This window comes from Pelophylax lessonae (genome assembly GCF_965119305.1).
Source record: "Pelophylax lessonae genome assembly, chromosome: 4".
Lineage (NCBI taxonomy): Eukaryota > Metazoa > Chordata > Amphibia > Anura > Ranidae > Pelophylax > Pelophylax lessonae.
In genome coordinates, this window is record NC_138771.1 from 653,458,687 (window position 1) to 653,482,009 (window position 23,323).

The window sequence follows — 23,323 nt, forward strand, 5'->3', positions numbered from 1 at the left end:
TTCCTTTTGGTTTCAGAAAAGTAAATTGATCTAAAATGAGTCCAAGGCCGACCCACGCCTATACGAAGTACCTGCCCATTGCACAAAGAGGACTCTTAGTTCATTGAGATTGAGTGTCTCGTACCTATAGGAATGTCCCTGGTGAAGCGGGCTTAAGCCCTCCTGTATTGGCAGGAACATCGCTGGTAAAGCAGGCTCAAGCCCTCCCATATTGGCAGGATTGTCCCTGGTGAAGTGGTCTCAAGCCTTCCCGTATTAGCAGGCACGTCCCTGGTGAAGCAGTCTCAAGCCTTCCTGTATTGGGAGGAACAGCCCTGGTGAAGCAAGCTTAAGCCCTCCTGTATTGGCAGGAACATCCCTGGTGAAGCAAGCTCAAGCCCTCAGCTATTGGCAGGAATGTCCCTGGTGAAGTAGGCTCAGGCCCTCACATAATAGCAAGAACATCCCTGGTGAAGTGTGCCCAAGCCCTCAGGTATTGGCAGGAACATCCCTGGGGAAGCGGGCTTAAGCCCTCACGCATTGGCAGGAACATCCCTGGTGAAGTGTGCCCAAGCCCTCAGGTATTGGCAGGAACATCCCTGGGGAAGCGGGCTCAAGCCCTCACACATTGGCAGAAACGTCCCTGGTGAAGCGGGCTCAAGCCCTCACGTATTGGTTAAAGATACAATATGGCTGCATTGAGGCCGTGTCACACAGCCATTAGATCGTAAACAACCCAACAAAAACAGACTCGTACCAGAAAAGTATTCGAAATGCAAAAATTCTCCCCAACCCAACCTCAAGAGGAATGGGAGGGGGAGGGGGGGGGGGGGGTCAAGCAGCCATGTTGTACAATTGTGTGTCTGAATGGTGGTTAATCACTATTTGGCTCGCCATGTGTAGCTACATGTGGCTCTGGGAATTGGACAGCCAATGGTTTTGAAGCCATGGCAGCCCCCTTACATCATACCTTCTACATTTAACCACAATAGGATTTACATCCTTTGAGTACCAATATCTATTTCTATGATAAACTCAGCAAAAAAAAAAAAATCTCAGTCGTAAAGACCCAGTCGGTGCCGGAGGCCATTTTGCGAGATGTCAACAAGGCGGTCAAATGTAATTGCTAAGGCATCCGGAGCCTCGCGATTTCAGGTAGAAATTTCTAACAAGTCCCAAAATGGCCAACTCACCGATAACGTCACCCCCATGAAGCAGCTTGCTGCAAGCACCAAAAATATAGGCTACTTGTCGGCCAAAAAAAAAAAAAAAAAACATCCTATACAGTCAGTGTTCCTTCTATAAACCTGACCTATCAAGGCAAATGTTTCCTCCCTGTGCATCGGACCTCCGTTCTCATTTCAATGCCGAGTAGGGTGTGATGGCGGCCAAGACCAACATTGTCAACTGCAATTCCAGAAGAAAAAAAAAAAACTATTTCGCAAAAGAAAAAAAAAAGGCACTTTTTTTTCCTCCCTTCGAAAAGACCGATCCTGAAGCTTCTGGCAGATGCGAGATTTACAGAAAGTGCAAATAGAGAAACGGCAATAGTTTTGTGCAGAATACGCCAAGTCAGCCATCTTGCTTTTCATGAGAAGAGTCTGGCCGGGTCTCAGGATTCCATTTTTAGCATTCTAGTGGGAAAAAAAAGAAACAAAATTTAATATACGTTGCCTTTTTCTTTATAACAGAAACCCAAAACATAATTATAGATCAACCACTGCCAGGCCTTCACAGGGTGGGGCAGTAAGACTGACTGTATTCTGCATTCACAGCTGAGTGCGGTGGGGGTGGGCTTTGTAGCAGTACAGTAAACAAAAGGTTCTGTGATGTCAGTGGTGACATCATAAGCACTTCTTGTGACTGGTTTCCAGTTTTAGATTGGATGGACCGGATCCTGCTCCCCTCTGTATTTCCTGGCAGTAACAGATCACTGCAATAGTGATATATTGCTGACCGATGACCATTATAGGTGGTACAACCCACAACTGTCCCAGAACTTCAACTAATTCCCAGGAAAGAGGGACACCTTTACCAGCAAATATGTATCCAAAAGGACACGCCCCTAGTATGCACCTATAATATGGACCGAAAGAATGAATAGGAAAAAAACTGATAGCACTGGGCAATTATGTCTCTCAATGACATGGACAACAAGGCATTTTCATTCATCGACAGACACATCGCTCCATAAATCGTAACTAGTGGGTTATATTTCCTCCTCCAGGAGTAGGACTAGGTCTAGGCAGCACAAAACACCTGGCTACGCCCATGGGCTGTCCTCAGCTGGTATAACACCCCCCTCCCTGCTCTAGGTAATCAGTTTTAATCTGTCTAGGCAGGAGTAGGGACCTAGGCTCCTGGCTGCGATCTCTGGTCCTAGCAATTTTCTCCTTCCTTACATCTTTTTTGTTTTTTCTCTTGGGAAATTTACAAATCAACTACCAGGCTGGGCGAAGGGCTGGATAATCTAGATCCACTGGTTCCCCCCAGCCCAGCCAGCGAGCGCGTTCAGACTGCAGCTGCACGCTAGGTTGGTGGTTACATGGCCTCATGGACAGAGGCTGGCCCGTGAGTTAAACATCTCGCAGGGTCGCATACGACCGGGCTTGGGTCTGAGACGCAGTTGTCCCTTGGCCGACAGCTCCCCTACTTCAGTGGCAAGGAGTTCTGTCTGGAGCGTTACCTGTGCCATGGAAGGGTAAATACAGTCCCCCCCCCTCCCCTTTTGGTGGTTTTCTTTGGGGTGGACGCGGCTATCCTCCAGGGACAGTCAGACCTGCCTGCAGGTTCCCTCCTCCCATACTTAAATCCCTCACTGAACTGGGCTTCCCCCACTCCCATTCCTCCCTTTCTGGACATAGAGGCTGGTGGGGGGGTCCCAGGGCAGAGAACACAGCAGAGACCCCTTGGGTCTCCCCCCTCTATCCCCACTCTGTAAGGTTCCTGGGATAGTGTTTGTCCTGCCCTGGTAGTCTGAAGGGGTCCTAGTGTAGGAGGCCCCTAGGTGCATGTTTGCAGTGTGGGTATAGTTCAGTGGGGTCCCAGTGCAGAGTGCACAGCAGAGTCTCCCGTAAATGTGTGTCCTACCTTCAGGGGGGAGCCCCCTTGCAGAGGATGCAGGAAAGATCCTGGCAGCATGCTTCAGCGTTTGTAGCTGATGGTGGCCATTTTACCTTAGTCTGGCTGGTCTCCGGCCAGGTTTGTGGAGCCAGATTATGTCACAGGAGGCCATTTTCCCTTAGTCTGGCTGGGCTTCGGTTTGGCGGCCATTTTAGTGTAGCTGCATGATGTCACAGGGGCCATTTTTCTTTAGTCTGGGAAATGCTGGAGACAACTGAAGCCTCGTAGGGGATGCCGAAGCTCCTCTTCCTCCTTAGTGTCCTCTTCCTGTGCCCAGGACATATGAACAAGGATATCGTCCATGATGATGTTGGGTTTGAATTCTCTGCGTTCCTCCAAAGGGTAGGATGAGTCTTTGGGGGTCCTGTTATCTTTTTCTCTCTGCCGATAGGTACCCTGAGCCTTGAGAGGATCCTTTAGTGGTGCCAAAAGATTGTTTTTGTACTCCAAGGTCTTCCTTTCCTTATGGAGCCTCAGGGTCACATCTCCCCCACTGACCCCCTCATAGAGGTGGCAGGTTCCTTTGGAACCCCAGCTTCCCATGGTTGCACTGCCAGAGGTCTTGCAGTTCTTATTGTCCCAGGTGGAAGTGGCATGTGGTGAAAGGCACAGAAGGAAGTGCCCCCCGCCTTTCGCTTCTCAGTCGGTCTTCTCTGATTCTGAGCCTGATGCCGCCATGGACGCAGCCCATCCAGGGGGATTTAATATCACCTCCTGATCCAGTGATGATTGATTCCTCCATGGTCGCACTAGCGAATGAAAAAACGCTGGTAGACGCACTTATTGCTGCAGTGTGTGAGACTTTAAAAATGGAGGATGCGCTGATGTAGCCACGGAAGTGCCTGTGTTGTTTGGTACGCACAAGTCGCAACTCCAAAAGGTGTTTCCTTATGCCTCATACACACGCATCGATAGTTGGCCGTGAATTTTCGACCAACGTCTGATTTTCGGCTTGTTAGTATGATGCTTTCGACAACCGACTCCGACTTTTCTGCCGAAAAAAATCTGGTGTGCAGCCTATAAAATTTTTGTTGGCCGTCAACAGAACGGCCGATTTTCCGTCAGTCAGTACAGATTTCGGCAGACAAAAATCTGATGAGCAAGACTGGGCATGCTCAGAGAAGAAAAAACACACGGGAAGTAAACCAGCACATGACATCACTTCTGAAGTTGGTTTTTGTTGGCCGAGAAAATTCGTGTGCAGTCTAGAGCACATTTCAACCAACACAACAACACTGGACAAAAGACGGCCGATCGGTCGGCCGATAATCGTTGCGTGTGTACGAGGCATTATGTACCTTATTTTGACAGGTTTTCCTGTAAGGAATGGGAACAACCAAAATTACCCTTTGTGGTCGCCAAACGTTTACAAAGTCACTTTTAAAAAAGTGGGCCAGTGGTGGAGCCTCCTGTTTCCAGGTTGAATAAAGCAACCATGATCCTAGTAGAGGAATCCCCGTCCTTTAAGGCCCCCGGCTGACAAGAAAGCGGAGTTTGTAGCATGCTGGTCTGTAGACTACTATGGCTGGTTCATCATGGTGGCCAGTCTTTGCCTCAGCCCTGATGTCTCAGACCCGAACTGAATGGGCCAAGCTTTTGCACCAGGGCCTGGGGGTGAGCAGGTCCCCGCTGCGTTTGTTGATTTAGCGGACCAGTTGGTCCATGGGCTGCAGTTTATTTGTGATGCAGCTTTGGATACAGCTCCTGTGCTGTCCAAACTTTGTTTCTGTGGTGGTGATTAGGCGCGTGCTGTGGTTTAAGAATTGGTCCGCAGACCAAGCCTCTAAGAAAGCTCTCATTGATCTGCCCTTTCAAGGCGATCACTTGTTTGGGACTACCCTAGATGACATCGTTAAGGGTATAATGGGGAAGGGGAGGGGGGAAGAGTACCTTCCAACCACAGTCAAGGAAAGGAAGGGAGGCTCGCCACAGATGCAGGGCCCTCTTCTCAGCCCATAGAAAATTCTTCCGTGCTTCTGTGACGGAGAATAGGGGAAATAGATCTTTCAAATCTTCCCCTGGAGGCTCCAAGCAACCTTGGTCTGGTAAGCCTAGATCTAGCTTCTCTGGACCAGCAGAGAAGACCCCTTCAGCACGAATGTCTGCACTCACCCATTATTGGGGTGGGGGGGGACTTCTTTTCTGGCTTCCGGCCCCGTGGAATTCTTTGGTGGGCGTCAAGGAGATCCGAAAAATGTTTCTTTTGGGGGTACCCAGAAAGGGGGACATAGCTTGTCCTTTTCAGGTTTTTTAGATCCTGAGTCTCCTTGTGCGGATTTAATTCCTGCAAAGGTTCAGGTGATGTCTGAACTAATGATCGACCGATATAGTTTTATTTTTTAGAGCCAATACCGATATGTTGGTCATCGGATATCGGTATCGGCCGATATTTTCAGACATTTAAAAAAAAAAATTTTTTATTTTTATTTTTCACCGGTACTGTTGTGGAGGGATCTGGGGGTCCAAAAAGACCCCAAACCCCTCCTCTGCACTTAAAAGCATTCAAAAACGGCAAGTTTGGCTGTTTTGGATGCTCGCATTTTTTTTAATTTGCCGCCGAGTTTTTTACGTGGAGACCCGATCAGAGGCGAATGCGGTTTTGATCGGGTCTTCTATTCGGCGGTTGTGCAGGTAGGATGCCTGGGTCTCTCAGTGGGACGGGAGATCCGGGCGAGCCACGGAAGGCGGATGTCCCCTCCCGCTCCTTGTAATGACAGCCGAGCGGCTTTTCAGCCGCATCAGTTGTCATTACAAGACAGCCGACCGTCGGCTATGGACGCCGGTATCGGGGTGATGCCTCTAGCTGCAGGCATCACTCCGGTACAGCACTTTCCTGAAATATCGGCAATATCGGTAACCTCAGGGGCCGATTCCAATATTTTAGAGAAAGTGCATATCGGCCCCTGATATATCGGCATTGCCGATAATCGGTCGATCCCTAGTGTGAACTACCTAAGGTCCCTCCTATCACCTGTCCAGGGAATTGATTTACCTAGGTCAAATTCTTTTTCTGACAAGGGTGGTCCTTCCTCTGCACAAACTTCAGCGACCACAGGCCCAGATTCACTTGCTGCTGTCACACAGATAATTCTCCCTCCCATTTTGCATACAGGTTCTGAGTCTGGCGGTATCCACCTTCAAGACGGTTCTGTTTGCACAGTCTTACATGCAGCTCCTTTAGCAGATTTGGCTCCACAGAAGGATACCGAAGTTTGTGACGAGGTCACGGGGTCCTCCGACAGATGCCACAGGCATCCAAGGGCCACGGTAAGGCCAGTATCATCCTAGGCTAGGGCTTCTTCCGCAGTTCCTGTGAGGAATCAAGAGCAAGGATCTTCCAATCCTCCTGGTGGCTGTAAACGTCCCTTGGGGGCTTCCTCTCAGAGAAGACCTGTTGTCCCAAGGGCAGATCTACTATCCTGCTTTACAGTCGGTGGTTTTAATGGCTTAGCGATTGAAAGCCAGGTACTGAGGGAAAGAGGTCTGTCTGGATCAGTGATCCCTACTATGGTGAAATCGTCTTCCAGCAAGATATACCATCGTACGTGGAAAGCGTACATTTCTCGGTGTGAGTCGATTGGCGCTCATCCTCGATCCTCTTCTGTGGCTCGGATCTTAACATTTCTTTAACAGGGCGTTAATTAGACCTTGGCCTTGAGTACCATCAAGGGCCAGGTGTCTGCCTTGGCAATCTTCTTTCAGCAACCCCTAGCCATGCACTCTTTAGTTCGTACCTTCATTCAGGGGGTTCGACATGCGGCCCCCACCTGTATGGTCTCTTTTGCCGCCGTGGGATTTAAATTTAGTGCTTTCAGTTCTCCAGAAATCTCCATTTGAGAATAATTTGGGAGATTCCCTTGCCTACGTTATCCCAGAAGGTTACATTCTTGGTGGCTATTACCAAGGCCCGCAGGGTATCGGAATTGGCAAGTCCCTATTTAGTGGTCCATTGGGATAAAGTGGGCAGGAATGATGGACCAGGACGAAGAACCAAAGTTGTCTCCGACTTCCATTTGAATGAGGACATTGTGTTTCCTTCCTTGTGTCCCAAGCCAGCACAGCCCAAGGAATTTGCTCTGCATACCTTGGATGTGGTTTGCGCGATTCGGGTGTATCTGGCAGCTAATGAGTCCTTTTGGAGGTCAGACTCGCTTTTTGTGGTTACAGGCGGACCAAGAAAAGGGCTGGCCACTTCTTCGTCTACCATCTCCAGATGGTTCAGACTGATGGTGACTCAGGCCTATTCCATTAAAGGTCAGGTTCCACCTTTCACCGTCACGCCACATTCTACTTAGGCGCTGAGTGCTTCTTGGGCCTTCCGTCATCAGGCTTCAATATTGCAAGTTTGCAAGGCGGCCATTTGGTTTTCCGTGCATACCTTCACGATATTCTATAAGGTAGATACTTTGGCATCTGTTGATGCTTCTTTTGGCCCTAAGGTTTTGCAGGCTGGTGTTTAAGAGGGGCTCCTGTCACCCGGTTAAGGTCTCTTATGTTTAGCCTTGGGTTATTTTCCCCACCCCTCATTTTCCTTTTTGGCACTGCTTTTGGATATGATTTATGGAGTGCTGTGTCCGTCGATGAATGAAAGAGAAAATTGAATTTTTGTACTTACTGTAAAATCCATCGATCTGAGTTCATCAACGGACACAGCACCCACCCCTCTATGGAGTTCTGATACTTCTAATACTGCTTGCTACTAAACTTATTACCTAGAGCAGAGAGGGGGTTATATACCAGCGGAGGATGGGCCATGGGTGTAGCCAGGTGTTTTTTGTTCTGCCTAGTCCTACTCCTGGACCCACTAGTTATCATTCATGGAGCACTGTTTCCGTCGACGAACTCAGAGAAATGGATTTTACGGTAAGTACAAAAATACGATTTTTGTCCTGCCACTGACCACCATTTCTGGGGCCTCTCTCCTCCCAGTGACCCACCACTGGGGCTCCCTAGTGACACCAGGGCGTTTTTTCCTGTCACCGACCACTACTTTTGGGACCTTTATCCTCGTAGTGACCCATCACTGGTGGAATTTTCCCCCACTAATGACACCAGGACATTTTTCCTGCCATCGATCACCGCCTCTGGGGCATTATCGCCTCCCGGTGACCCACCACCAAGGTATTTTTTCTTCCCAATGACCCCAGGGCATTTTATGTTTGCCACTGCCCACTACTTATGGGGCTTTTATCCTCCCAGTGACCAACCACTGGGGCAATTTATTCCTCCTAGTGATGCCAGGTCTTTGTTTCCCATCACCGACCACCACTTCTGGGGCCTTTCTTCTCCCAGTGACCCACCACTGGTGGAAATTTCCCCCACTAATGACACCAGGACATTTTTCCTGCCATCGGTCACCGCCTCTGGGGCGTTATCACCTCCCGGTGACCCACTACCGAGGTATATTTTCCTCCCAATGACACCTAGGCATTTTTTTTTCCTGTCACTGACCACCATTTCTGGGATATTTTTTTTCTCTCCCAATGACCCACGACCAGAGCATTTTTTCTTCCCAATTACAGTACCACCAGGGCAAATTTTTCTACAGTGACCCAACTTCCGGGGCATGTTTTCCTCCTAATGACGACACCAATGCATTTTTCCTGTCATCACCCCCCCACTTCTTGGGTCATTGTCCACACAATGATGCAACACCAGGGCATTTTTTCCTTCGCAATGACAACACCAAGGCATTTTCTCCAGCTGCTTATAGCCTCTTCTGGGGCCTTTCTTCCCTCAATGACCCACCAACCCTGGGGCATTTTTCTTCGCAATGACAACAGGGCATTTTTATTCTGCCATTGACCACCATTTCTGGCGCCTTTCTCCTCCCAATTACCTGCCACTGGGGCGTTTTTCCCTCCCATTGACACTGACGCTAAGGCATAACTTTTTCTTGCCATGGACTACCACCTCTGAGGCATTGCTATTCCAATGCCTCACTGGCCGTTTCTATGACAATTTTCATCAAGGCATTTTTTTTACCCCCCTGGGGCATATTTTCCTCGTAATGCCAAGGCTTTTTTCCTTTCACTCTCCTCCACTCTATGATTCTTTCTCCACTCGATGCACGGCCATGGGGCATATTGCCCTCTCAGTGACAACAGGGCATTTTTGTTTTGCCACTGACAAGCATTTCTGGGGCCCTTCCCCTCCCAATCGCCTGCCACTGGGCCATTTTTTCCTCCCACCGACACCAAGGCATCATTTTTCTCCGGCCATGGACCACCATTACCTGGGGCCTTGCTATTCCAATGCCTCACTGGCCACAGACTGCCGTCTGTATACCTGCTGTGCCCATTACGAGGGGTTCCCACCATCCCTGTGCTGAGTCCCCGGGTCTGTACACCTTCTGTGCCCATTATGAGGGGTTCCCACCATCCCTGTGCGGATTTACCAAGTCTGTATATGTTCTGTGCCCATTATGGGGGGTTCCCACTATCCCAGTGCTGAATTTCTGGGCCTGTACAACTGCTGTGCCCATTATAAGGGGTCCCTACTATCTCTGTGAGGAGTTCCCAGGTCATTACACTTGCTGTGCCCATTTTGAGGGTTCCCACCATCCCTGTGCTGGGTTCCTGAGTCTGTACACCTGCTGTGCCCATTATGAGGGGTTCCCACTATCCCTGTGCTGAGTTTCTGGGTCTGTACACCTGCTGTTCCCATTGTGAGGGGTTCCCTCCATCCCTGTGCTGAGTTACTGGATCTGTACACCTGCTGTCCCCATTATGAGGGGTTCCCACCATCCCTGTGCTGAGTTTCTAGATCTGTACACCTGCTGTTCCCATTGTGAGGGGTTCCCACCATCCCTGTGCTGAGTTCCTGGGTCTATACCCGTGTTGTGCCCATTATGAGGGGTTCCCACCATCCCTGTGCTGAGTTCCCAGGTCTGTACACCTGCTGTGCCCATTATGAGGGGTTCCCACCATCCCTGTGCTGAGTTCCTGGGTCTGTACCTGTGTTGTGCCCATTATGAGGGGTTCCCACCATCCCTGTGCTGAGTTCCCAGGTCTGTACACCTGCTGTGCCCATTATGAGGGGTTCCCACCATCTCTGTGCTGAGTTCCTGGGTCTGTACCCGTGTTGTGCCCATTATGAGGGGTTCCCACCATCCCTGTGCTGAGTTCCCAGGTCTGTACACCTGCTGTGCCCATTATGAGGGGTTCCCACCATCCCTGTGCTGAGTTCCCGGGTCTGTACACCTGCTGTGCCCATTATGAGGGGTTCCCACCATCCCTGTGCTGAGTTCCTGGGTCTGTACACCTTCTGTGCCCATTACGAGGGGTTCCCACCATCCCTGTGCTGAGTTCCCAGGTCTGTACACCTGCTGTGCCCATTATGAGGGGTTCCCACCATCCCTGTGCTGAGTTCCTGGGTCTGTACACCTGCTGTGCCCATTACGAGGGGTTCCCACCGTTCCAATGCTGAATTTCTGCATCTGATTTTGCACACCTGCTGTGCCCATTATGAGGGGTTGCCATATCTGCACAGCTGCTTTTTGATTTATTTATTTTTTTTGCCCGTGTGAAAGAGACTGAACAGCACAGCTTTGAGGCAGGACTACCCTTTTCTCACAGAGGGAAGCTGGGGGGAGGGGGATGGAGGTTAAAGCGAGTTTAGGGCGTCGCCAACATGTGACAATAATAAATCAATGTCGATTATAGACGCCCGCCATCAGTACAAAGAACGTAGGGAAAAAAAAACTATGTAAACCGTTCTCAGCTTCGCAGTATATTTAGGAGGCGGGGTGCGACCAGAGAAAAGCGCGTTATTTTAGAAGTTAAAAAAAAAAAAAAAAAAAATGGCCGGATTTGTACAAGAAATGCCCATGGGAGACTTAAGAGATGGGGTGGGAGCGCCCTATGAACTCGCAGCTGTGCCCGCTTTTCTCACCCTCGTCGTCCCATCTGCCACCTCCATAAATAACAGCGACGCATGAAAGGGAGCCGAGCGACCCCGGAGTGGCGTTTTTATGAGTGTTGGGGGGGATGGGTGGTAACAAGACGGGTAGCTGCTGGGAGATGAATAAAGATGACACTTTCCATTTTTTTTAAGATAAAAAAAAAAAAAGGGGGGGGGGGCACAGAGGACGGTGGCAGCGAGGTGGGGGCACAGAGGACGGTGGCAGCGGGGTGGGGGCACAGAGGACGGTGGCAGCCTTCGGCTCACTGTCTCAGGGCTGCTGCGGACCTCAAAACTGAGTCCTGGATAATTACGAATTCAGGGTCAGGAAAAAAAATTTAAAAAATTGGACTGCGTTAGAGCTTCACAAATTAAAAAGAAACATGAACTGCATTATAGCTTTATAGATTTAAAATCATTGAAAATTTGAAGTTATAGCTTCACAAATTAAAAAAAATTAATAAAAAAATAAAAAAAAAAGTGAACTGCGTATTTTGCTTAATAGATTTAAAAACATAGAAAATTCTACTGCGTTATAGCTTCACAAATTAAAAAAAAGAAAGAAAAAAGTGAACTGCGTTAAAGCTTTATAGATTTAAAATCATTAAAAATGTAACTGCGTTGTCTTTTTTTTTTTTTTTAATTTGTGAATTTATAATGCAGTCAACTTTTCAATGATTTTAAATCTATAAAGCAAAAAACGCAGTTCACTTTTTATTTTATTTTTTTAACTTTGTGAATTTATAACGCAGTCGAATTTTCTAGGTTTTTAAATCTATAAAGCTATAACGCAGTTCACTTTTCTTTTTTTAAATTTGTGAAGCTAGAACTGCGTTATATCTTTATAGATTTAAAATCATTGAAAATTTGACTGCGTTATAGCTTCACAATTTAAAAAAAAATAAAATAAAAAGTGAACTGCGTTTTTTGCTTTATAGATTTAAAAACATAGAAAAGTCGACTGCGTTATAAATTCACAAAGTTAAAAAAAAAAGTGAACTGCGTTTTTTGCTTTATAGATTTAAAATCATTGAAAATTTGACTGCGTTCTAGCTTCACTTTTTTTTTTTTTTAATTTGTGAATTTATAACGCAGTCAAATTTTCAATGATTTTAAATCTATAAAGCAAAAAACGCAGTTCACTTTTTATTTTATTTTTTTTAACTTTGTGAACTTATAACGCAGTCGAATTTTCTATGTTTTTAAATCTATAAAGCTATAACGCAGTTCTCTTTTTTTTTTTTTTTTTAATTTGTGAAGCTAGAACTGTGTTATAGCTTTATAGATTTAAAATCATAAAGAATTTGACTGCGTTATAGCTTCACAAATTAAAAAAAAAAAAAAAAAAAAAGTGAACTGCGTTATATCTTTATAGATTTAAAATCATTGAAAATTTGACTGTGTTATAGCTTCACAAATTAAAAAAAAAAAAAAAAAAAAAAAGTGAACTGCGTTTTTTGCTTTATAGATTTAAAAACATAGAAAAGTCGACTGCGTTATAAATTCACAAAGTTAAAAAAAAAAGTGAACTGCGTTATAGCTTTATAGGATTTAAGATCATTGAAAATTTGACACAGTGTTCTAGCTTCACAAATTAAAAAAATAAATAAGTGAACTGCGGTATAGATTTATAGATTTAAAATCATTGAAAATGTGACTGCGTTAAAGCTTCACAGATTTAAAAAAATAAAATAAAATAAAATGTGAACTGCGTTATAGCTTTATAGATTTAAAATCATTGAAAATTTGACTGCTTTCTAGCTTCACAATTTAAAAAAAAAAAAAAAAAAAAAAAGTGAACTGCGTTTTTTGCTTTATAGATTTAAAAACATAGAAAAGTCGACTGCGTTATAAATTCACAAAGTTAAAAAAAAAAAAAAAAAAAAGTGAACTGCGTTTTTTGCTTTATAGATTTAAAAACATAGAAAAGTCGACTGCGTTATAAATTCACAAAGTTAAAAAAAAAAAAAAAAAGTTAACTGCGTTATAGCTTTATAGATTTAAAATCATTGAAAATTTGACTGCGTTATAGCTTCACAAATTAAAAAAAAAAAAAAAAAGTGAACTGCGTTATAGCTTTATAGATTTAAAATAATTGAAAATTTGACACAGTGTTCTAGCTTCACAAATTAAAAAAATAAATAAGTGAACTGTGGTATAGCTTTATAGATTTAAAATCATTGAAAATGTGACTGCTTTCTAGCTTCACTTTTTTTTTTTTTTTTAATTTGTGAACTGTGTTTTAGCTCCATAGATTTAAAAACATTGAAAATGTGACTGCGTTATAGCTTCACAAATTAAAAAAAAATAAATAAAAAAAAGTGAACTGCATTTTTTGCTTTATAGATTTAAAAACATTGAAAATTTGACTGCGTTATAAATTCACAAAGTAAAAAAAAAAAAAAAAAAAAAAAAAGGGAACTGCGGTATAGATTTATAGATTTAAAATCATTGAAAATTTGACACAGTGTTCTAGCTTCACAAATAAAAAAAAAAAAAAAGTGAACTGCGTTATAGCTTTATAGATTTTTAAATAGAGAATTTGACTTCACAGATTAAAAAAAAAAAAAAAAAAAAAAAAAGTGAACTGCGTTATAGCTTAATTAAAAAAAAAAAATGAACTGCGTTATAGCTTCATAGATTTAAAAACATAGAAAAATTTTACTGTGTTATAGCTTTACAAACTTAAAAAAAAAAAAAAAAAAAAAAATGAACTGCATTATAGCTTTAAAAACATAGAAAAATGTGACTGTGTTATAGCTTCACAAATTAAAAAATAAAAAAGTGAACTGCGTTATAGATTTTAAAACATAGAAATGTGAACTACGTTATTGCTTCAGAGATAAAAAAAAATGAAACGTGGACTGCATTATATCTTCACAGATTTAAAAAACAAAAATGTGAGCTGTGTTAAAACAAAAAAAGGAAAAAAAAAAAAGCTAATTAGACCCCTGAGTATCGTGTGAAACAGCCCAAAGCTTCCCCTTTTGACTGGATAGGAAGATATAAAATAAAGTATTACTGGTTAATTTTTATTTTATTTTTTTTATTATATACAAAACCTCTGCACATCCCCTTTAAGTGATAAAATGAAAAGGACTTTAAACGCGTAGATTTGAACAGTGCTAGAATGACGGCAGGCCTGCGTGACACTGACAATGCCCGGTGTTGTGTGCTCAAATATTTGCTCGACTATCGGCACAGTCTGTCCTCCTCGCTGTCCCCGCTGTGATTGGGCAACCCTTCCTACCGACAGCTCGCAAATGTTTTATATTCCTCACCACAACTCGAATCCCATCGAGCTTCTGTGGAGAATAAAATTCCCTCTGGACTTCTCATGACCGCGCCCCATTGAAAGCCTACGTACAAAAGATCCCAAAGCAGGCGATTTTTTTCGTATTTCTTTTTTTTTTTTTTTTTTTTTTTTTACCCAATTGGGAATTCAGAATTGGGTAAGAAAAAAAAAAAAAAAAAAGAAAGAAAGAAGAGAAACAGAATATCTTAGAAAAAAAATATTATCAACATATACATATATACATACATACACATTATATATACACACACACATACATACATACATACATACATACATACATACATACATACACACATATATTAAGAGGGCTCCAGTGACAACCTGTGAAGCTCTGGTGAACTCCATGACCAAGAGGGTTAAGGCAGTGCTGGAAAATAATCGAGGCCACACAAAATATTGACACTCTGGACCCAATTTAGACATTTTCACTTAGGGGTGTACTCACTTTTGTTGCCAGCGGTTTAGACATTAATGGCTGTGCGTTACCCAGTCCATACCAGTATAGATCCTAACACATTACCCAGTCCATACCAGTATAGATCCTAACACATTACCCAGTCCATACCAGTATAGATCCTAACACATTGCCCAGTCCATACCAGTATAGATCCTAACACATTACCCAGTCCATACCAGTATAGATCCTAACACATTGCCCAGTCCATACCAGTATAGATCCTAACACATTACCCAGTCCATACCAGTATAGATCCTAACACATTACCCAGTCCATACCAGTATAGATCCTAACACATTACCCAGTCCATACCAGTATAGATCCTAACACATTGCCCAGTCCATACCAGTATAGATCCTAACACATTACCCAGTCCATACCAGTATAGATCCTAACACATTACCCAGTCCATACCAGTATAGATCCTAACACATTACCCAGTCCATACCAGTATAGATCCTAACACATTACCCAGTCCATACCAGTATAGATCCTAACACATTACCCAGTCCATACCAGTATAGATCCTAACACATTACCCCGTCCATACCAGTATAGATCCTAACACATTACCCAGTCCATACCAGTATAGATCCTAACACATTGCCCAGTCCATACCAGTATAGATCCTAACACATTACCCAGTCCATACCAGTATAGATCCTAACACATTGCCCAGTCCATACCAGTATAGATCCTAACACATTACCCAGTCCATACCAGTATAGATCCTAACACATTACCCAGTCCATACCAGTATAGATCCTAACACATTGCCCAGTCCATACCAGTATAGATCCTAACACATTACCCAGTCCATACCAGTATAGATCCTAACACATTACCCAGTCCATACCAGTATAGATCCTAACACATTACCCAGTCCATACCAGTATAGATCCTAACACATTACCCCGTCCATACCAGTATAGATCCTAACACATTACCCAGTCCATACCAGTATAGATCCTAACACATTACCCAGTCCATACCAGTATAGATCCTAACATATTACCCAGTCCATACCAGTATAGATCCTAACACATTACCCAGTCCATACCAGTATAGACCCTAACACATTACCCAGCCCATACCAGTATAGATCCTAACACATTACCCAGTCCATACCAGTATAGATCCTAACATTACCCAGTCCATACCAGTATAGACCCTAACACATTACCCAGTCCATACCAGTATAGATCCTAACACATTACCCAGTCCATACCAGTATAGATCCTAACACATTACCCAGTCCATACCAGTATAGATCCTAACACATTACCCAGTCCATACCAGTATAGATCCTAACACATTATCCAGTACATACCAGTATAGATATCCAGCATATTTTTCCCCATTGAGATGTGTTTTCATAGTGTTCCTTTATTTTTTGTGATATATATATATATATATATATATATACACACACACACACTATGTTACCAAAAGTATTGGGACGCCTGCCTTTACACACACATGAACTTTAATGGCATCCCAGTCTTAGTCCGTAGGGTTCAATATTGAGTTGGCCCACCCTTTGCAGCTAAGACTAAGACTGGGATGCCATTAAAGTTCATGTGTGTGTAAAGGCAGGCGTCCCAATACTTTTGGTTATATATTGTATATATACAGTACAGCTAGTGGTGCCGTTTTACCTTTGACAATATAGTGTGTGTATGTATAGATTTATGTTTTATTTCAGGGTGGTGCTCTGGTGCTTTGAAGAAGCTGCCAGTTTCTTCCAGCTCTCAGAACAGACGGAGGAAACCATTCCCACACTGTAATCCGGTCATCCCAGCGTAGACATTTCCCAGGCCGTCATTTGTGCCTCTGCCCCGCCCACAAGGACATAATGAAGGTGTCCCCCCCCCTCCCACGGCTGGACTTCCCCATTTATAAATCACCAATCTAGTTTTTGTTCTTTGGTGGAGGTGGTTGGGGGGGGGGGGGGGAGACTGGAGATCCTCATGGAAGATCGGCTCGTCGTATTCAGGAAACCCCCAAAAAACGTGCACCGTACTTGTAGAGCCATTCATTAGCACCCCATATGCACCGAGCAAGGTGGACATTTTTTGCATGCGTGAAAATACGCCCGATGCGGCGAAACTCGTTCAGGCTATGTAACGCAACGTTTTATTTTCATGGGCTACCCTACAGCCCTACTTCACACTTCACGTATCGGGAACTCACCATCCCCCCTGCAATGTATGGGGGTAATTTTTAATGCAATTCCGCGTGTTGCGGGGGTCCAAGCGCAACAAACAGGGCCAGGATAAGGGATGGGCAGAAGGGGCAGCTGCCCTGGGAACTGTGGAATCATGTGAGGTGGGGGTGGGGGGGCACCACAAGGAGATTGGGGGAGGAAGGGGATTTGTGTTGAGAAGGGAAATTTGGGGATGGCAAGAATTGTTCTAGGAGGGCAAATTTAGAGAGGTGTGCTAAGAGTAGTGATCTGGGTTGGGAGGGGGGGTGGGGAAGATGATTTGTGCTAGGAGGGGGCATTTGGGGAGTTCGTGCTATAAAAGTAAAGTTGTAGAGGGGAATTTTTTTTGAAGGGGGGTTGTACTAGCATTGGGGATTGGGGGAGGGGACTTTGCGCTGGAAGAGGGGGGGGGGATTTACAGGGGGGGGGGGATTTGTACTTAGAAGGGATATTTGGGGGGTAGAGGATTTGTGCTAGGGGGGTATTTTTTTTTTGTTGAGAGGGGGGGGTGGTGCTAGCATTGGGGATATGGGGGAGGGAATTTACAGGGGGGGGGGATTTGTACTTCGAAGGGAAATTTGGGGGGTTGAGGATTTGTGCTAGGAGGGGTATTTTTTTTGAGAGGGGGGGGGTGGTGCTAGCATTGGGGATATGGGGGAGGGAATTTACAGGGGGGGGAGGATTTGTACGTAGAAGGGAAATTTGGGGGGTAGAGGATTTGTGCTAGGGGGGTATTTTTTTTTTGTTGAGAGGGGGGGGTGGTGCTAGCATTGGGGATATGGGGGAGGGAATTTACAGGGGGGGGGGGATTTGTACTTCGAAGGGAAATTTGGGGGGTTGAGGATTTGTGCTAGGAGGGGTATTTTTTTTGAGAGGGGGGGGGTGGTGCTAGCATTGGGGATATGGGGGAGGGAATTTACAGGGGGGGGGAGGATTTGTACGTAGAAGGGAAATTTGGGGGGTAGAGGATTTGTGCTAGGAGGGGTATTTTTTTTTGAGAGGGGGGGTTGTGCTAGCATTGGGGATATGGGGGAGGGAATTTACAGGGGGGGGGGGAGGATTTGTACTTAGAAGGGAAATTTGGGGGGGTAGAGGATTTGTGCTAGGAGTGGTATTTCTTTTGAGAGGGGGGGTTGTGCTAGCATTGGGGATATGGGGGAGGGAATTTAAAGGGGGGGATTTGTACTTAGAAGGGAAATTTGGGGGGTAGAGGATTTGTGCTAGGAGGGGTATTTGTTTTTTTTTGAGAGGGGGGGTTGTGCTGGGGGCAAATGGGAAGAGAGAGGGTTTGAGCTGGTGTGTGTGTGGGGGGGGGGGGGTAAAGATTTCAGCAGGGGGGCAAGTTTGTTTTGGGGGGGGAAGGGGGAACTTATGCTTAGGGGGTGAGCATGCAGGTTAGTGCCTGATTTTTTTTTCTCTTTTTTTGGGAGGAGGGGGGGAGTGAATGAATTTTTACTGACACATACATTTTCAATGACCCATAGATTTTTTTTATTTGTGGGGGGCAAACTGGGAGCCCTCACTGTGGATAGAAGGCCCACAGAGCAGAACTGTTTGGGCACATGTGTCAAACACAAGGCCCGTGGGCTGAATCCGGCCCCACAGGCCTTCTTTATGTGGCCCTTGCACCTCTCCTAGAGCTCCAGCCCTCTTTTGGGCCTCCTCCGGACCCCGAACTTTCTGCTTCCCAGCTCTGCCCCCAGCTTCTTCCCAGCAGCAACACAAGGTAAGGGGGTGCACTTTGATGTAAGGTGGGGTGGGGGGGCACTTGACATCTAATGTAAAAGGGTTGGGATACTCTGGACATCTAGTATTACAGATACAACCGGCCCTTTGAGGGCAATCATAATGCTGATACGGCCCCAGATGAAGTTGAGTTTGACACCCCTGTGGTTGGGTTTATCAGCCCTTCTCATCATGGAGGAACCCTTGAAATTATGTTCAGACCTTGGGGAAGCCTGCTAAAAAATGACTATATCAACGGCTCAAAATACATTAGCATGATCAGTAAGCTGGAACATATAGGAACACGTTAACCACTTAAGCCCCGGAAGATTTTACCCCCATTCCGACCAGGGGGTATTTTGCGATTCGGCACTGCGTGACTTTAACAGAGAATTGCGCGGACGTGCGACGCTGTACCTAAACGAATTTGGCGTCCTTTTTTTCCCACAAACAGAGCTTTCTTTTGGCGGTATTTGATCACCTGTGCGATTTTTTGATCACGCGCTATAAACAAAAAAAGAGCGTCCATTTTGCAAAAATAGCAATATTTTTCCCTTTTTTTTATATGAAATTCCCCCCAAAAAAAAATGAAAAATCAAAATTTTTTAAAATTTTCGGCCAATTTGTTTTATGCTACCTATGTTTGGTAAAAAAAAATCGCAAAAAGCGTATTTTGATTGGTTTGCGCAAAAGTTATTGTGTTTACTAACTAAGGGAAAGATTTTTGTCATTTTTGTTGTTTTTTTTTTTAACGCGTAATGGCGGCGATCTGCGATTTTTTTTGCGGTACTGCGACATTGCGGCGGACAGATCGGACCCTTGACTGACATTTTTGACACTTTTGGGGTTACCAGTGACATTTCTACAGTAATCAGTGCTATATATATGCACTGTTACTGTAAAAATACACTGGTAGTGAAGGGGTTAACTTTATTTGAGAGGGAGGGGCTGTGTGTGTCCCTAGGGGCGTGATTCTAACTGTGATTGGCTGGGGCTTCAGCTGTATGCAGACTGATCAACGGATCTACATAGTAGATCCAGATGATCAGCTCTCATACACCGGGGAGAATGACAGGTCGCTTGTTTACACAAGCTGCCTGACATTCTCCCTCTCCCCCGCCGATCGCAGAGTGGCCGGCGGACATCGGGTCCGCCGGTCACACGCGCGGGGGGGTCCGTGACCACTCGGGAGCGGGAGCGCGCCTCCGGGGGCGCGCGCTCGCTCCCTAGACCCTCACAAGCTAGTGACGTAGCCCTACGTCACTTTGCCTGTGAGGGGCTGACCGCCGACGTAGATAGTCGTGCGGCGGTCGGCAAGTGGTTAAAGAATAAATAATTTGGGGCTTACGTAGCTCATTGGACACCCGTGGTGGACCATTCCATAACTCCTGCGCTCTACAACTAAATTTGATTAACAATGGTCAGAAATGAAACTCGAGACAAAGAAAATTGAAAAGAAAGAAGAGTTTCATAAGCCACACATCACAACAAAGCCCTGTGTGTGGAAAGTGAAAACAGCCTTAGCCCAGGCCACATCCCCAACATACTTCGCCCCGCCCATGGGCCGGATCATGGTGAAACGCGTTGGTGTTATGGTCTGGATGGAGCCCAGGCTGAAGCTACTTTACTTTCCCCACACAGGGTTTTGTTAGGGTGTGTGGCTTATGGGACTCTTCTCTCTTTGCATCGGAATCCAGGGTTGCTGTTAGAAATCACGGGGCCCCATACAGCCTACCGGACAAGGCCCCCCACCACCGCTGAAAGTGACTGAGGACATAGATTTATCGGTCCCTTTCTCTGAAGCCTCTGCTGCGCAGATGAATAAATAGGAAGCACTCTGAGCCTTCCAGCTCATTCACAAACCAAAGCATAGCAAACAAAGTGGATGGGGCCCGGGCCCAGTATAGGAGGGCAGGCTGAAGTGCTTCATCAGCAGCCCTGTTAAAATCTACGTAGCTGGGACAAGCTCTGCCCTTGCCTGCACTCCCAGTGGCTGATAATAGAAGAGAACCCAATGGAGCCTTGAGTAGTGCCCATAGAGTTGGCATTGGTTCACGGTGAAAATTGTAGCGTTTCTTTACATTGATGGTCAGTGGAAAAAGGCTGTCTATCATAGGCGGTCAATGGCTGAAGGACCACGCATATTGGTGGCCTATGATAGGACACACGGACATTAGTGATCAGTGGAAAGATTGGCCCGTTGCATTGGCGGTCAGTGTAGTGTCCTCTTATATTGATCACCGGTACCAAGTCAATAGTCCTGCCTAGTGATGTTTGTGCGTGAGCTGCAGATCTACTGTCAGGCAGAATAATCCATTACTCCCCAAGGAGCCCCCTGGAATAATCTTACAACTCTAAGGAGCCCAAAAAAAAAAGAAACAGCCCAGCCGCCTCAAACCTTGCCCAGCCCAAGGAGTTAGCAGGGTTAGGCTGCCTCAGCTCGATTTTGTGCCCCCAACATGTTTCGTGCTGCCCTTGACCTCCATGATTATGCCCCGAGGGCAGGGGCAAAAAATTTATGGCCTGGATGAATCAAGCTGAGGCTGCTTTTACCTGCTAACTACTCAGGCAAGGTGTGCGGTTGCCAGGCCATTTTTTTTCAGTCTTTGAATTCAGCCCTCTGTAGGGTGATAATTTTCATTTCCATCAAACGATGTAGCATCCTTTCCTTCCTAACACATCACCCAGTCCATACCAGTATAGATCCTAACACATTACCCAGTCCATACCAGTATAGATCCCAACACATTACCCAGTCCATACCAGTATAGATCCTAACACATTACCCAGTCCATACCAGTATAGATCCTAACATTACCCAGTCCATACCAGTATAGATCTTAACACATTACCCAGTCCATACCAGTATAGATCCTCACACATTATCCAGTCCATACCAGTATAGATTCTAACACATTACCCAGTCCATACCAGTATAGATCCTAACACATTACCCCGTCCATACCAGTATAGATCCTAACACATTACCCAGTCCATACCAGTATAGATCCCAACACATTACCCAGTCCATACCAGTATAGATCCTCACACATTACTCAGTCCATACCAGTATAGATCCTAACAAATTACCCAGTCTATACCAGTATAGATCCTAACACATTACCCAGCCCATACCAGTAAAGATCCTAACACATTACCCAGTCCATATCATTATAGATCCTAACACATTACCCAGTCCCTACCAGTATAGATCCTAACACATTACCCAGTCCATACCAGTATAGATCCTAACACATTACCCAGTCCATACCAGTATAGACCCTAACACATTACTAATTCCATACCAGTATAGATCCTAACACATTACCCAGTCCATACCAGTATAGATCCTAACACATTACTCAGTCCATACCAGTATAGATCCTAACACATTACCCAGTCCATACCAGTATAGATCCTAACACATTACCCTGTCCATACCAGTATAGATCCTAACACATTGCCTAGTCCATACCAGTATAGATCCTAACACATTACCCAGTCCATACCAGTATAGATCCTAACACATTACCCAGTCCATACCAGTATAGATCCTAAAACATTACCCAGTCCATACCAGTATAGATCCTAAAACATTACCCAGTCCATACCAGTATAGATCCTAACACATTACCCAGTCCATTCCAGTATAGATCCTAACACATTACCCAGTCCATACCAGTATAGATCCTAACACATTACTCAGTCCATACCAGTATAGATCCTAACACATTACCCAGTCCATACCAGTATAGATCCTAACACATTACCCTGTCCATACCAGTATAGATCCTAACACATTGCCTAGTCCATACCAGTATAGATCCTAACACATTACCTAGTCCATACCAGTATAGATCCTAACACATTACCCAGTCCATACCAGTATAGATCCTAACACATTACCTAGTCCATACCAGTATAGATCCTAACACATTACCCAGTCCATACCAGTATAGATCCTAGTGTTTCTTTATATTGGTGGTCAGTGGAAAAAGGCTGCCTATCATAGGCGGTCAATGGCTGAAGGACCACGCATATTGGTGGCCTATGATAGGACACACGGACATTAGTGATCAGTGGAAAGATTGGCCCGTTGCATTGGTGGTCAGTGTAGTGTCCTCTTATATTGATCACTGGTATGAATCAAGCTGGATGAATCAAGCTGAGGCTGCTTTTACCGAACTACTCAGGCGAGGTGTGCGGTGGCAAGGCCATTTTTTTCTATTTCAACAGCATGCTTTGGGTCTGTACGAACCTCTTCCCAGCCTGCACCCAATTTACTGGACCTTGTCAGACTGAGTGGGGGCCCATAAGCATTTATTGTGGGCCCAAGGAGCCCTGGCTGAGAAAGACTGTTCTATATTCTGTAGCCAGTGCCAGGTTAGCACAAGCTTCATGTCGGGGAGTAAAATACGGTCCAGCCACCCCCTCCACACCCACCAAAACCAGAATAACGTCCTACTAAGAAACACCAAAGAACAACGCTCTCCTTATTCTACAGAAGCCATCCAAGAACGGTGGGGCCATTTGACCTTATATTCAAGATGATGGCACTCGGCAACAATCTCAGGCCTTTTGTAGGTTTACCCAAAGGTGGCTTTTACAGATAAAT

At 45.2% G+C, this 23,323-nt stretch overlaps 1 protein-coding gene across 1 annotated transcript in view; it reads right to left on the bottom strand.

Moving 5' to 3' along the window:
* Nucleotides 1-808: 808 nt before the first annotated feature.
* LOC309553457 (insulin receptor substrate 1-like) overlaps nt 809-23,323 on the bottom strand; it is a 70,015-nt gene continuing 47,500 nt past the window's right edge. The window contains exon 4 of the mRNA XM_082254665.1: nt 809-1,613. Coding sequence (XP_082110791.1) covers nt 1,606-1,613 — 8 coding nt within the window. The 3' untranslated portion in view covers nt 809-1,605. The remainder of the gene's footprint in view (nt 1,614-23,323) is intronic.